At 37.3% G+C, this 16,795-nt stretch overlaps 1 protein-coding gene across 2 annotated transcripts in view; it reads right to left on the reverse strand.

Annotated features, from left to right (window-relative positions):
- LOC109217032 (exocyst complex component EXO70A1-like) overlaps positions 1-16,057 on the reverse strand; it is a gene marked incomplete in the record, with an annotated part of 25,386 nt that extends 9,329 nt beyond the window's left edge. For both annotated transcript variants that reach the window (XM_019381258.1, XM_019381257.1), the window contains 4 exon segments: positions 12,489-12,740; positions 13,256-13,461; positions 15,467-15,562; positions 15,659-16,057. In XM_019381258.1, the coding sequence (XP_019236803.1) occupies positions 12,489-12,740; positions 13,256-13,461; positions 15,467-15,562; positions 15,659-15,829 (725 nt within the window).
- Positions 16,058-16,795: the final 738 nt, after the last annotated feature.

The raw sequence follows: 16,795 nt of genomic DNA on the forward strand, positions 1-16,795 counted from the left end.
GCTCTTCCGATCTACTTGGGCAAGAGTAAAATAAATATAAACTTGAATATTATTGAAACTGAAAAATTGATAATACAAGTTAAAAACTTATATTAATATAGTAGAGAGAGTCTGGCTTGTGGAAGGAAAACTCCTGGGAGTATATCCATGGGATATGAAATCGGTGGGAAAATTGGAGGGGTATGGGTATTTGCTGTTCACTAGAAAACCTATGACAGAAATACTCGTATCCTTCTCTTACTGGTGCTAGGAGGATTTCAGCTCTATGACCATATACAGGCCACCATTAATGTATAAACCACTGAGGGAATTCAGAGGTTAATTGTTTACTCCATAGGATGAACCGTGAATGCTTTCCAAGTTGGTTTTGGAAGGTGAATATATATATATATATATATATATATATATATATATATATATATATATATATATATATATATATATATATATATATATATATATATTTCTTATTTTTAACTTGCTTTTATGTGGTATTGATATATCAAACTTAGATCTATAGATATATGGCTTCTTTTATATATCTTTCTTAAATCCTATACTTTTTTTAAGAAGATCTCTTAAGGTTGGCACTATGATCCCTCCGGATCTACACTGTAAGCAGTTTTCCTGAAAAAAGTGGAGAGAAGACATATATCCATATATTTGATTTTCAGATCTATTGTTGGTTATTGTTATTGCATGTCATCTATTTTATGGTTTTTAGGATGTCGTCACTATTTCTATGGTTATGTTGACGATACTGATGAATTGTCTTTTCTTGTTTTATTGCCATCTTCCTGAGCCGAGGGTCTATCGGAAACAGCCTCTCTGCCCTATCGGGGTAGGGGTAAGGTCTGCGTACACACTAACCTCCCCAGACCCCACTTAGTATGATTTTACTGGGTCGTTGTTGTTGTTGTTGTTGATTTTCAGATCTAACTTTTCTACATAATTTGAGTTAAGGGTTTAGGATTTAGGATTTAGGGATTAGGGATGAAGATGATTTTGTGTCATCGTCTTCGAGTTGGTTAAATTGTTGTTCAAGTTCATCATCAGCAACATCAGAAGTATCACTATCTTCTAATAAAAGTTGTTCGATCTGGTTAAGAACAGACTCATCTAAATCAAGATTTCTAACTCTGTTAGACAACTTGCAGTATTTGGCTATATGACCTGGTTTGTTGCACTTGAAACATTTGCCAGAATTGGGAGTTTGGAAGTTTGTTGGTTTATGTTTACTGGGAAAGGTCCTTATCAAAAAAAAATGTTTACTTGGAAAGGTTTAAGATTTAGGAGGAAATAGTTTGGTCTTTCTAAACTTAGGTGCAGAAGACCTATATTTCGTAATCTCCATATCCTTGGTTGTTCGTCTCTTATGAGGCTTTTTACTACAGGGTGATAAGCCAAATTGCTCACAGAAATTACCTAGATCTCGGCAAGTCTGTGTTCTATCTTTGGCTAATTGTCTCAATATATTATCATGTCGACAGATTTTGAGAGCGACATGTTGAATGAGACTGGTAAGTTGGCCATAGGTCATTCGTTCGTAAGGAATAACTTCACCAGAATGCTGATTCCGGAGTTCTTCTTTAACTACATCCCTAAGAGACTTAGGTAGGTCATCTAGGAATTTTTCTTTCCAATATGGGAGATTTCCATCAAGTTTTTCGTAGATTCGGGTAAGAAAGGAATCTTTATACCATCTAAAATTAGAAAGAGTTTTACACTTAAGGTTGTTAAGTATCTCAGAAGATCTTTCCCTAAAGATACCTGGACTACCTATGAATGTTTTAATAATGGTATAAATCAGGGTGTTGGTTGAATCGGGAATGGTAAGGCCATCTTTAAGAATTGGTTCGCCCGTTGAATCAACTCGGACACTTAAGAGAATTTGGTTCTCATCTTCTTCGCTAAGATGGGTATCCCACCATCCCTTAAGTTGACTTGTGAAACCTGCTACTAAGACATGGGTAATAAGCTGGTCAAAACAGTTATGAGAAGTTCGGTATGCAGTGGCTACCATAGTCATTTGCTGTAATTTGGCCAAAATATTGTATTCAAAACAACCATCTATGTTTCATTCATAGATATTATTGCATTATAGTAGTTTTGCATTGGGTCTTTCTTCTAAGGCTACATCAGGATGGGTAGCTCTAGAATAGTAAAGTCTTTGGGGTTGACGCCAGTTGAAGGATCCTGTTCTAGCAGGGAAATTTCTAGGGGAGGATTGTCATGAAAATTGTACTGACTTTAAATTGGTTTCTTGGTCAGAATCGACTTCTTGGAGAATTTGTACAGAAGAATCGTTAGTTGGGGTATCTTGAGCTATCAGGGGACCGGAAGCGAAGCCCCTAAAAGATTAGGGAAAAAATAAATAAATATAAGGACAGGAAGCAAATAACAATAATTAAACCTGCACAAGATAGAGTTAGAGTGCAAGCAAATAAATTTATGGGGCAGAGCCGACCATGTAAATAAAATGCGATAAAGTAAATTAGGTGGTTGAACCGACCATAATGCAGAGTAATATAAATGTAAACTTGGGCCAGAGTAAAATAAATATAAACTTGATTATTATCGAAACTAAAAAATTGATAATACAAGTTTAACACTTATATTAATACACTAGAGGGAGAGCTCTAACCAATTCTAGAGAGGGAGAGAATTCTTTCTCAAATGATAGTGTAAGGTGTGTGTCTTACAAGTGATAGGGGGGCTATTTATAGCCAAAAACTAAAAATTACATAGTGTTTTCTAATGTCATTCATGATGTCATTAGGAGTAAGTGCTAGCTGATGTCATAGATAATGTCAGTTGTGATGTAACTGTGCTGTCATGCTGATGTAATCTCTGATAAATTCCTCAGAACATTAAATCAGAGTCTTCTTCTTTTTCTTATGATGATTTTTCAGATGAAGATGCTTGATTTTGTTGATCTGGAATTTGTGTCTTGAGGGTATCAAGAATTTTCTCCATTTGCTGAATAAAATCAAGCCTGCTACTGGAACCAGCTAGTTGTGCATTTGCAATGGACTTTTGTTGTAAAAATAAAATTTCGGCAGCTTATGTTATAGCTAGATATTGTGTATGAGACAAAAACCACTTTTCTACTGCTAGCACATAGGCTTTGGATGAATCCCACATTTTGTACCATTTGCAGTGGCCTTGGAGGGCTAACCATGGTAGTCCTTTATGTCCTTCTGGCTTGTGGAAGGAAAATTTTTGTGAGTATATCCATGGGATATGAAATCTGTGGGAAAATTGGAAGAGTATGGGTATCTGCTGCTCAGTAGAAAACCTGTGGCAAAAATAATCATATCCTTCTTTTACTGGTGCTGGGAAGATTTCAGCTCTATGACCATAAACAGGACACCACTAATGTATAAGTCACTGAGGGAATTCAGAGGTAATTGTTTATTCCAGAGGATAAACTATGAATGTTTTCCAAGTTGGATTTGGAAGGTGAAAGCATCCATCCATGCTGCTTGGTAGTCATAATAATTGTAAAATTGTGGATCAAAAGGCTGAGAAAGTCTTTTGTATTTAGCTGGATGGGTTCTCCATTCTTTTGGTGAGATTATTTTGTTAATCCACACCGTAGTATGTGTGACATATGATTGGGTCTACTTTTCTTTGTGGGGTTTAAACAAGCAAGACCTGGTATCTTTGAGAATGAACTCATAGTATTTTTGGGTATGTTTGTGAGTATTTTGGATGAAATTTGCTGAAGGGCTAAGAATTTTCTTAGCTACCTCTTGGGGGTTGGAATGCTAGAATTCTGGTTCAATTTGAATGAGTGGGTAGACACTGTCAATCTTAATATAAGTGGGTTCCTCGGGGAAGGGGCCTTTGCTTGAAGAAATAGGTTGTGGCACTGGTGAAGAGAGTGCCTGAATGGTTGTAGTTTTTGGGATGTTGGATAGACATCCAGTACCTGCAATGGGGCTTTTTAGCCTCCAATATTTTTTTGTGTGGTGCTTCTAGCAACCACAGGAAGTGAAGCGTCCGTGTGACTTTGGGCCGCCACGGGGTTGGAAGAAGATGCGTGGCTTTGTGCCGCCACATTGAAACAATAATTTTTATATAATTGATACTGATCTCTCAGTTGTTTATAAATAGGTCAGGCATGGTCATTTGATCTTTAATTCCCATGAGTTGGTGCCATTGCATGAATTCTTCTTCTGTCCAAAGAGAAGACATGGTCTGTGCTAGTTGAGTTTGAACTTGTTGAGATTCTTCTTCCTCAACTAGGTCTGCCCATTTTTCTTGGACTGGAAATTGGAATGGGTCCTGAACTTTCTATCATATGAACTTGGTGGACTCTGTTCATGGCATAGTCTGATGGCTTTCTGTATTTGGACCAGCTTGGTCCAGCTGCGCCTTTTGAGAGTTGTTTGGAGGCAACTGAAATGGTTTGTTGTTTGGAAACAACATCTGTAGCAGACTGTTTGGGTACTGCTTCAGTAATATTTTTCTCCGGCAGAGGAAGAGCAGGTAGTGGGGGATCTGAAATTTCTACTTTCTTTTTTCTTGGCATTTTATCTCCCTTGCTAGAATTCTCGGGCCATCGTGAAGACTTGTAAATTGTGGACTGTGGATGTTTAGGGATCTTCCAGTCATCAATTGATTGCTGCAAATCAGAAAAGCTAATTTCTTCTTTGAGTTTGGGATTGGAGGAGGAAGATGAAGAAGTTGAAGAAGAGAAGGAATGTTTTGAAAGGGAGGAGAAAGGGTGGAAGAAAGACATGGGTTAGATCTACAAGTAATTACAACAAAATTAACGATAATAACTTTAATGCTTCCTGTTCTTGGTTCAAGAGACTATTGGGTTCCATAAGGATAATATAAAATAGATAAAACAGCTTGCCATCTAGCAAACATATGTTTAGAAGCAAGATTTTGTACATCCTTTTGTAAAACAGATTTTGCAGCTTTACAATCAATTCTTAACAAAAAATTTTGATTTAGTAAATCAGCTTGAAATTTAGAAATGCACAAAACAATTGCTGAAGTTTCTTTTTTAATTGTAGGATAATTTTGTTGGGAATTACTCCCAATGTTTTTTTGCAAATGCAACAATTTGTTCCTTTGTCATCTTTTTTCTGCTTTAAAATGCCACCATAACTAATGTCCGATGCATCAGTCTCAACTATTTTGAATGCAGAAGGATCAGGAAGAGATAAGCAAGGAGGTCCTTGACTTTCAATTTGATTTCTTTGATAACGTTGGTGTGGACTGAAGTCCACGGAGGTGCAGGTTTTTTCAACCTATCGTGGAGAGGTTTTAGCAAATTGCTAAGGCTTGGAATAAAATCTGATACATAATTAACACATCCTAAAAATCTTTGAAGCTGGGTCTTATCTAAAATTTGGTCAGTAAATTTGTCAGCAAATTGTATGGATCTTTGAATATAGACAATGGTTCCCTGCTCGATATTGTGTCCAAGAAATCGGATGTTGATTTGAAAAAGACTATATTTAGTTTTTGATAAAACTAATCCATTTTCTTTGATAACATTAAAGAAAACCTTTAGATGTTTAAAATGTTGATCTATGCTAGCAGAAAATACTAAAACATCATCAATATAGACAATAATAAATTTTGAAAAAGGATTAAAAATATCATTCATTATCCTTTGAAATACGGAAGGAGCATTTTTAAACCAAATGGCATCACATTCCACCACTCATATTGTCCAAATGGTACCGTAAAAGCAGTTTTATACCTTTCCTCGGGATCTATTTGAATTTTTGCCAAAATCCTGATTTAAGATCAAATTTTGAAAAGATAGTTGCATCATAAAGCCTTTGAAGTAAATCCTTTTTGTTTGGAATAGGGTATCTAATCCAGCCAAGTGCTTTGTTCAAAGGTTTATAATTGATGACTAATCGAGGGACACCTCGTTCAATTTCGGAGTTTTTTGTGACGTAAAAGGCAGCACAACTCCAAGGGGATTTGCTTGGAAAAATGATGCGTTTTTCAAGAAGATCATCGATTTCTTTTTGACAATGAATGGTTAGCTCGCGATTCATCTGAATAGGACGAGCTTTTGTGGGGATGGTTTTTTCATCAAAGTCAGGTTCGTAAGGAAGCCTAACAATGTGTTTCTTGCGATTCCAAAAGGCTATAGGTAAATCAGCACAAAGTTCTTCTTGGATTTTGGTTTCTAAAGTTTTTATCTTGAATTGGAGAGAAGAATCTCGAAGTTGCTGTTATAACCTTTGGAACGCTACTTCTTCTTTGAGAAAATTGATCTGTGCTTCTTTACTTTTTATGGTAGACAAGAACTTTGCCGTCGGAGGTCTATCAAAAGGAAGAAAGGTTCTACCTCCTATACGTTCGATTAGAATTCCTTGTTTTGTTACCATAAGGTATGAGCTCCTCGATGAAGGGAGTACCTAATATAACTAAATTAGTAAGGTCTTTTACTAATAGGAAAGAACTTGAGGCTGACAATGGAGAATTTTCTAGGGAGGTTCTAACTTCAACATTTGGAGAGTTTGAAGCTAATTCCTAGTTTCCCGCCGTTAACAGTCCTAAAACCTTCTTTGGTTTTTTAAAGAACTTGGTTGGAATGAGACCTTCTTGTATGCAGTTGAGATCTGCACCTATATCAAATAAGGCAATGATATCCAAGGTAAAGGACTTATTGACAATTAAGATGACTCTTATATGCTATTTTCTTATGGAAATTCTGGAGAGGTGGTTGATAAAAACTTTTTGTTCAACTGGTTTAGTTTCAGTTAGTTTGGGCTCTTCAGGTTTGGTAGAGAGATGTTGGAGAACAAGACAGTCTAATTCTTGTCTAGCCTTAATTTCTCGAATTTCTTCCTTAAGGAATGCTATCTCAGTTTGGAGATATTGGATAGTTACTACCTTAGGCTTTTGGGAAGGGAATCTACTGAGGATATCAGTAATATTGTAGGTATTGGCAACTTGAGGATGATTGGTAAAGACACTAGAGGAAGATGTAGAAGACTTATCTATTGTTCGTTTGAATTGCTCGAGATAATACTTCTTTTGCTCAGAGTCTTGGAGATTGCTTATTATTTCAAGAAGAAGATCTTGTTCTTGGGAGAGAACATTAATAGAAATTGGAATGGGTCCTGAACTTTCTATCATATGAACTTGCTTATCTATTTTTTCTTTTTTTGGACTGGAAATTGGAATGGGTCCTGAACTTTCTATCATATGAACTTGGGGGACTCCGCTCATGGCGTAGTCTAATGGCTTTCTGTATTTGGGATGGCTTGGTCCAGCTGCGCCTTTTGAGAGTTGCTGGGAGGCAACTGAAATGGTTTGTTGTTTGGAAACATCTGTAGCGGACTGTTTGGGTACTACTTCAGTAATATTTTCCTCCGGCGGAGGAAGAGCAGGTAGTAAGCGATCTGAAATTTCTACTTTCTTTTTTCTTGGCATTTTATCTCCCCTGCAGGAATTCTCGGGGGAGTTTTTGGACTGGAAATTGGAATGGGCCCTGAACTTTCTATCATATGAACTTGGGAACTCCGCTCATGACGTAGTCTGATGGCTTTCTGTATTTAAAAGTTGGACCGGAAAAATGGGCAGACCTAGTTGAGGAAGAAGAATCTCAACAAGCTCAAACTCAACTAGCACAGACCATGTCTTCTCTTTGGACAGAAGAACTCATGCAACGGCGCCAACTCATGGGAATTAAAGATCAAATGACCATGCCTGGACTATTTAAAAAACAACTGAGAGATCAGTACCAATTATATAAAAGTTATTGTTCCAATGTGGCGGCACAAAGCCACGCATCTTCTTCCAACCCCGTGGCGGCCCAAGGTCACACGGACTCTTCACTTCCTGTGGTTGCTAGAAGCACCACACTAAAAATATTGGAGGCTAAAAGCCCCATTGCAGGTACTGGATGTCTATCCAACATCCCAAAAACTACAACCAACCAGGCACTCTCTTCACCAGTGCCACAACCTATTTCTTCAAGCAAAGGCTCCTTCCCCAAGGAACCCACTTATATTAAGAATGACAGTGTCTACCCACTCATTCAAGCTGAACCAGAACTCCGGCATTCCAACCCCCAAGAGGTAGCTAAGAAAATACTTAGCCCTTCAGCAAATTTCATCCAAAATACTCACAAACATACCCAAAAATATTATGAGTTCATTCTCACGGATACCAGGTCTTGCTTGTTTAAACCCCACAAAGAAAAGCAGACCCAATCATATGTCACACATACTACGGTGTGGATTAACAAAATTATCTCACCAAAAGAATGGGGAACCCATCCAGCTAAATACAAAAGACTTTCTCAGCCTTTTGATCCACAATTTTACAATTATTATGACTACCAAGCAGCATGGATGAATGCTTTCACCTTCCAAAACCAACTTGAAAAGCATTCATGGTTTATCCTCTGGAGTAAACTATTGACCTCCGAATTCCCTCAGTGGTTTATACATTAGTGGTGTCCTGCTTATGGTCATAGAGCTGAAATCCTCTCAGCACCAGTAAAAGAAGGATATGATTATTTTTGCCACAAGTTTTCTAGTGAGCAGCAGATACCCATACTCCTCCAATTTTCCCACAGATTTCATATCCCATGGATATACTCACAGAAATTTTCCTTCCACAAGCCAGAAGGACATAAAGGACTACCATGGTTAGCCCTCCAAGGCCACTGCAAATGGTACAAAATGTGGGATTCATCCGAAGCCTATGTGCCAGCAATAGAAAAGTGGTTTTTGTCTCATCCGCAGTATCTAGCTATAACAGAAGCTGCCGAAATTTTATTTTTACAACAAAAGTCCATTGCAAATGCACAACTAGCCGGTTCCAGTAGCAGGCTTGATTTTATTCAGCAAATGGAGAAAATTATTGATACCCTCAAGACACAAATTCCAGGTCAACAAAATCAAGCATCTTCATCTGAAAAATCATCAAAAGAAAAAGAAGAAGACTCTGATTTAATGTTCTGAGGAATTTATCAGAGATTACATCAGCATGACAGCACAGTGACATCACAGCTGACATCATCCATGACATCAGCTAGCACTTACTCCTAATGACATCATGAATGACATTTCAAAACACTATATAATTTTTAGTTTTTGGCTATAAATAGCCTCCCCCTATCACTTGTAAGACACACACCTTACACTACCATTTGAGAAAGAATTCTCTCCCTCTCTCTAGAATTGGTTGGAGCTCTCTCTCTAGTATATTAATATAAGTTTTTAACTTGTATTATCAATTTTTTAGTTTTAATAATAATCAAGTTTATATTTATTTTACTCTTGCCCAAGTTTACATTTATATTACTCTGTATTATGGTCGGTTCAACCACCTAATTTACTTTATCACATTTTATATTACATGGTCGGCTCTGCCCCATAAATTTATTTGCTTGCACTCTAACTGTATCTTCTGCATGTTTAATTATCATATTGTTATTTGCTTCCTGTCCTTACATTTATTTATTTATTCCCTAATCTTTTAGGGGCTTCGCTTCCGGTCCCCTTGGTATCAGAGCCAAGGTCACAGAACTGGCATCAGGTTTAACCAGTTTAACCCGTTCTCAATTTCTAGGATCCTACGCTGAAGGTTAGAGAACTGAGGATTGTCTTTAGCTTGGTAGATCCGAAGTTCTGTAGCGAAAGTTCTAGGGATCTCATAAGGTTTAAACAAAGGGATTGAAGAAGTGGAGGTTTCTACTAGCTTAGAACTAGTAGATGCTGAAGGTTGTTTTGTAACTAAATATTCACCAAGAGATTGTAAATTTTGTTTGTGTAATTATTTTGTTCAAAATATTTTTAATATCTTTGCCTGTAATAGCTTCATTTTCGTTTTTTAATTTGAAAGGATTAGCTATTACTGAAGTATTTGCATAACTTGTTGAAAATCCTTGTGTCGGAAGAAGTTGTGAGATGACTTCTTCTCCAGAGGAAGTTTTCCAAATTTTCGAAACGTTAACTGATTTAGGAAAAGGAAAATCTAATTGGTGATATTCAGCATAAGCTTCAAACCATTGAAAGAAATTAATTTGTTCTTTTATGAAGTTTAAAGACTCATAGTAAATATTTTGGAGATTTTTTATTTCGTCTCCTTGAAAATTCTGGAAAAACCAAGTTCTTTTGAAAATATTTTCTTGTAAATAAAAATTTGCTCGAAGTTTTTCTATATCAATTTGAAAATCTTTTTCCAAAACACCTAATTCAGCACCTAAAGCTGATTAAGTGGGAGATTGGGGTTGTTCATAATTAACTTCTGTTGGAGGGGCTGTTTCTACAGAATATTTGGCTTGTGGGATCCTAGAGTCAAAATTAACAGTTTCGATCCTAGAAGGAAAAGAAGATATTGAATGTCTTCCAGACTGAATCTCAGACTGTGCTGAAGAGGAAGAGACAGAGACTCTTTGGCTAAGGGACCTTTGGAAGGCAATGGCTACAGATCTGCTAGAATATTGTTGGATCTGAGAGACCGTAGTATTTTCCGGTTTCTCGGCCTGAGTAGCATCTTTTAGTAACCAGTTTTGTGGTAGAGAAACTTGGCTCCAAGAAATGGGTCTTGGTATTGACAGATGAGATCTTTGTAGATCTGTTTTAAAAAGAACAGTTTCTCCTTTATGGAGGGTTTTCATGGCTCTAGTATTAAAGGCTGAACTCATGGCTTTATACTGTATCCTATAAATAATTGCTACTGGTAAGGATCCAGTCTTAGTTTTATAATTAACTGTTTTAACATTCAGAGTTAAAGGATCTAAGATATTTCTATCTCTAAGAGACACTGTAAAAATAGGAAAACAATCAAAGTAAATTGGACCGCTACAAAGGCTGGTTTCTACCATTACTAGGAGGGAATCATTGAAGTCTAAAAATCTAGAATCTCTAAGACAGAGGGGTAGAGACGTGTCTAGACCTTCCTTGGACAGAGGTCTAGCTGCAATTTGTACTAAACAAAAATGGAGATAATTGTATTTTTGCCTATATTTTTCTATAGACTTTGAGTTTAAAAGTTTGATTTCCTCATGATCTGATTCAAGAGGAATGGTTTGCTCAATTGTAGAAATATGGTAATCACTGGTTAAGGTTTAACCAATTTCCACTCCAAAAACTTTTAGTACAAATTGCAGACCTTATATATATATATATATATATATATATATATATATATATATATATATATATATATATATATATATATACACACACACAACAACAACGACAAAAAGCCCAATATAATCCCATAAGTGTGGTCTAGGGAGGCTAATGTGTACGCAGACTTTACCCCTACCTTGACAAGGTAGAGAGACTATTTTTGGTAGATCCTCGGCTCAAGGAAAGATGAAAAAGAAAAAAACAATAGCAGCAAACAACAACACCGGCAAGATAACAAGATAACTGAAGTGAAAGAACCAACAGATAGGATAATAATCTGAAAATAAGAAAGTACGACTACTTACTAACCCTATACCCTAGTTTTTGACCTCCACACCTTCCTATCAAGGGTCATGTCTTCGGTAAGCTGAAGTAGTGCCATGTCTTATCTAATCACCTTTCTTCAATACTTCTTTGACCTACCTCTACCTCTCCGCAGACCCCCAAGGCTAAACTCTTACACATCCTTACTGGGGCATATGTTCCTCTCCTTGTCACATGCCTGAATAACCTAAACCTCGCTTCCTACATCCTGTCCTCGACTGGGGCCACGCCCACGTTTTTTTTAAAGTCTTCAGTCATAATCTTATTTATCCTGNCACGCTCCAGTAGCAGGCCTGGGCGTGAGGGGGTGTTGAGTTGTGTCCCACATCGGTGGGTTATGGGTATCTTGGTCTCCTTATATGGTCTTGAGCAATCCTCACATCACAAGCTAGCTTTTGGGGTTGAGTTAGGCCCAAGGTCCATTCTTATCATGACCAAACCACCTAAGCCGCGCTTCCCGCATCTTGTCCTCAATAGGGGACACCCACCTTGTCGCGAATAACCTCATTTCTAATTCTATCTAACCTGGTGTGTCCGCACATCCATCTTAACATCCTCATCTCTGCTATATATATATATATATATATATATATATATATATATATATATATATATATGTATAAAATAATGAGAAGAAGAGCATCCTCTACTGCTATCATTGTTGTTACTACGACTAAAGAATACCAAAAGCCATAATAACCACTTTGATGAGCACCTTATTTACTGTGTTGGACATTTAAACTTCTGCAACAAGCGGAAATTGTGTCAACAGTCCATAAGTTCGACTTTCGGTTCCAAATTAATCTACTCAGATTACGTGTCAAATTAAGCCAGACATTGTCAAAGCATGTATCGCAGTTATCTTAAGCTTCGCCTATTTCTCTGCAAATGCTGAACTGCTTCGTAGAGAATAGTTCAGCTTTTAGGCCGGCAGATTGATCTTTTCTCCAGGATATTATACTTAAAAAGCAACATTGTCTGTACAAGATGTCAAGATCATATAGTTCATGGTTAGAAATAGATATTTACCTGTATATTTTTACAAATTGCTGTTGGTGACCAGCTTGAACCATCTGTTGGGCCAAATCATGCAGTAAAGGCAGGATCCTTGGAGGTATAAGAGTTGGCGGTGTGAAGACAGCATTTTCTGCACCATTTTGCTCAGCATTGCTATTGGACAGACGGTTCTTACCACTAGACTCCTGGTGTCCAGGTGATCCAGACGATGGTCGCATTGAATTTGGGAGACACTCAAACAGCCGATCAGGTTCAACAGGTTTACTGAAAATGTAGAATTCTTATTTAATCAAAAAGCTCAATTGGAAGGTCAAATAGCAGTATTTGGGTGCATTTCTACTTCAATTTTGAAGCCTCGTTGGAGTATTGAAGATTAAGAACATAGGCAAGACATAGGATTTTAGAACTTATAGCAACAACTTACAAGGATATACCTCACAAGATGCCCCTCTAATCCCAAATCCGAAAATGGTACTAGGGTATAATCACAACCTAAATAAAGGTTAACTTAAAGAGCACTGAAACAACCATTTTAACTTCCTTAAATACTTCACTAATCTTTATATGGCAAATAGGAGAAAACTACAACTCCTATCAATATCAATACTTGAATTTCAAACCAATCATAAGTCTACAAATAGGTTTTCATGGAATTCCTGCTGGGAAAGAATTTACACGCAAAGTATCTAGGAAACAGGATCAGAATAAAGTGTAAAACAAGGTTTCAAGAATAAGTCTACAAACAGAATATGTTGTAAGCAGTAAAAATGTTAGCAAACCTATAAGATAACAAGAGCTGCTTAAACTCCTCTTCGAGCTTTGAGATAGCCTTGGCTAGCAAACTATTAGCATGATTGAGCACTCCATCACTACTCTTGAAGCTCTTGTTGTTGCTGAAGAAGCGAATATTGTTTCTCAGCTGTTCAATTGCTTGAAGATAACTTTCTAGGTCCTCATGTGGCCCTTTAAGTATTTTAACTTCAGCCTAAAATAAAGCTACCATTAATTAAGAAGTTCTAAATTAAAAATGTGCATTTAAGAAAGACCAACTTATCTGAAAAAATTTATCACAAAGATATAAAGGATTCTCGCACCTGATAAGGCACAAAGGGACAACATTTTCAAAGTGGATTTTCTTTCACTTTCTCGATTTTTGGCTCCCAGAGAAGAGCGGTTTAACCAATACATCTAAAGCAGAATATTCTTTCTAAAATCATATTCCAGCTACACTCAACTTTTTACAGGGAAAATGTAGCAGGCTAGCAGCAAACAATTATTCTTTTCATATTCTACAGGGGCTTTTTGCCGGCAGTCTTTGGGTTCAACTTTTACAATCCTGAAGATTTGGGTATTGGAGAAATCATTCTTTTGCCCTTCTCTTTTGATCTTGTTACAAAATTGGAGAGCCCAAAATGATAGAAGCTGGAATGAAACACATTTTTACATCATGATATAAGAAGAAAGAACTGAAAAATTATATGATAAGAGAATATCATTTTTCAGTTCCCGTAGCTAATTGGATTCAAGAAAAAGCTACATTTGCTCCGTTGCGAAGCACGAGCACCCTCTGAGGACCAGAGAGCCAACTTCAAACAAGAACGCCATGTTCTTAGACTCTGTGAGCTTGGGGTTAGGATTTGTTTCTCCTTTATCATTCTGCAGGTCCGGGGTGGCGGATAGAGGTTCATCATTTACAAAATGGCGATCCTTTAAAGTATGCATGAGTTAGAAGATTTTTGTCCTGACAGTTTCAGCTTGATAGAACAAGTAGCGATGAGTTGGTGAATGAAGAGGTGAAAGTGTGAGGTTGGAGTTTGAAGGAGAGGTCATGGCTGGATGGTTTAGGGAGAGCTTTACGATCACGCTTCAAGTTTGAGCCTAAACTCTAATACCACAAGAAATTCAAGAAAGGAAATGGATAGTGAAAAATAAGCTTTTCTTTTCTGTCCTATGTTCATGTACAAGGGGTATACTTATACACTACACAAATGTTATCCCAATCACACTTCTAGCTCTAGGAAGATTATGCTCATTTATAATCTATATCTATTTGTATACATCTGAAAGACTGAAACTTATCACATATATATTGAGGGAAGTTTCAGCTCATCTTAAACACTAAGGTCTCATTTTTTTGAACTTAATGAAGGTCTGAATCTTGATCATTCAGATCTCAGTCATTTCATTAAGCGTGTTTGTTTTTAGGTTAGAATCTTGATCATCGAGATCTCGATCATTAAATGCATTTGATTGTTTTTCTTTTCTTTTACAACCACTTAATGGTTCTGCTACATATTTGAATACTAACAAATATACTAAGTTCTAATATTTTTAAAATGTTATTTATTCCAGGATTTCTGATAGAAAGTATTTCACCACAACTCCATCCACTTTCACCGCTGCCCAACTACCACCACCAACGCCAATCACCACACTCAGCTGTTACCACCGTCAATCACCACATTCGTTGTCACCACTACTAACCACCATTTAAATTATCACCACCAACCACCGTTACCACGACCACCACAAATCACCACATTCAGTTGTCACCACTACTAACCACCACTTACAATACCACCACCAAACACCATTACCACGACCACCGGAAATCACCAGCATGAGCCAGCGTCATTATCGCCAACCACCACTATCAGCTGCCACCACCATTATCTATCACAATCATCTACCAAAATCATCAACTGCCATCTTTAACTACCACTGTTACCATTGGCTACTACCCACAACCACCACCATCAGCCACCACCACTACCAATAACTGACCGCTAGCCAGCACCCACAACCACCACCATTAACCATCACCACTACCAATAACCACCGCCAGCCAGCACCCACAACAACCACCATTAAACATCACCACCACCCACCACCATATTCATGTTCAGTTAAGTAAACTAAAAAGAGCAGTCTATCAGATCTAAGCAAACCAAACGACAAAACAAACAATAGAGGCCAAAGCAAAATCAAACCTGACGAGAAATATCAAATTGGGACAATATAACCTCAGCAGCCTTTAAAGTCTTATCAATATTTCCATGAGCCTTCCTAATAGCATGAGTCCTTATCTGCAAACAATAGACAGGAAAACTGATCAAAAATGTAATTGCAAATATTAGCAAGTACTGATCAAAATTAGATCAGGAAAAAGGAAAATTGCTGACCTGTGTGGGACGCATAGCAGTGTCAAGAGCAGAAAGACGGTGATCAAATGAACCCAAGATGTTCACCACGTTGTCTGTAATAGATTGACTCTTCTCCACTGCATCTCTCATCATTTTTGCTCTTTCACTTAGCACATCCACACCTTCTCCTGTGTTTCTTGGTATACCCATCTTCCTCACTTCAGTTCTTCTCTGTGTGTGCGTTCTAAGGGAAGGAATGAAAGCAATAATGAAAAATGGAGGAAAATTGGGTGGGGGTTTGGGGGGCGGGGGTGATGACTGATGAAGAAATGGGTCCAAGATTAGTTGAAAATGGTGGACAGATGTTTTTTTTAAGTCTATTTTTGATATGTACAGGGTGGGGACAGATCCTGCCTCACATTTTTCTTTCTCTGTAAGTTAGATCCTTTTAAATAAAAAAGGTTAGATCCTCTCTTCAAATGGTGTTTCTAATATGGTCAACTTTGAAAATAAATATCATAGCCCATAGGGGAATGTTTCTCTATTTTTTCCCTTCTTTTTCTTGTTTTGATTTTTGTTTGACTCGTGTGTCTTTTTATATTTGAATGAATCATATCCTACTAAGAAACTTATTTGCTTCCGTAATCAATTTGGATTTGATTAAAACTCTACAAAAAGAAGTCAAATGCTCTGCTCGGACTTTGTTCTAATGGTAAGAGCATAATGCATAATGTATGGATTTATAGGTGTCACGATCCAAACCGATGGGCCGCGACGTTCACTCGGTACCTTACTCAACCGCGTACCAACATAACGTATCTTTCGTATCATACTATCATAGGTGAATGAGACAGAAAGGCTTCCGTGAGATTACTAGAATAAAACATGAGGGAATACTCGACATAGGTGACCCAACATGTAATACAAACTTATACATATGATATATGGGCTTATAAGACCAAAATGGTCACTCGTACACTAAATATAGGCCGACAAGGCCATACAATCTTTCACGTACATGACATATGTCCACAAGCCTCTAAGCGTAGATAAATACCATAAAGGTCGGGACAGGGCCCCGCCATACCAATCAATACTTGTCCAAATCATACAGACTAAACAAGCAACTTCGGAGCAAATGGAGCGCACCAACAACTTTCGTTGAGCTGATAGCCT

This window comes from Nicotiana attenuata, unplaced genomic scaffold (assembly GCF_001879085.1).
Source record: "Nicotiana attenuata strain UT unplaced genomic scaffold, NIATTr2, whole genome shotgun sequence".
Classification (NCBI taxonomy): domain Eukaryota; kingdom Viridiplantae; phylum Streptophyta; class Magnoliopsida; order Solanales; family Solanaceae; genus Nicotiana; species Nicotiana attenuata.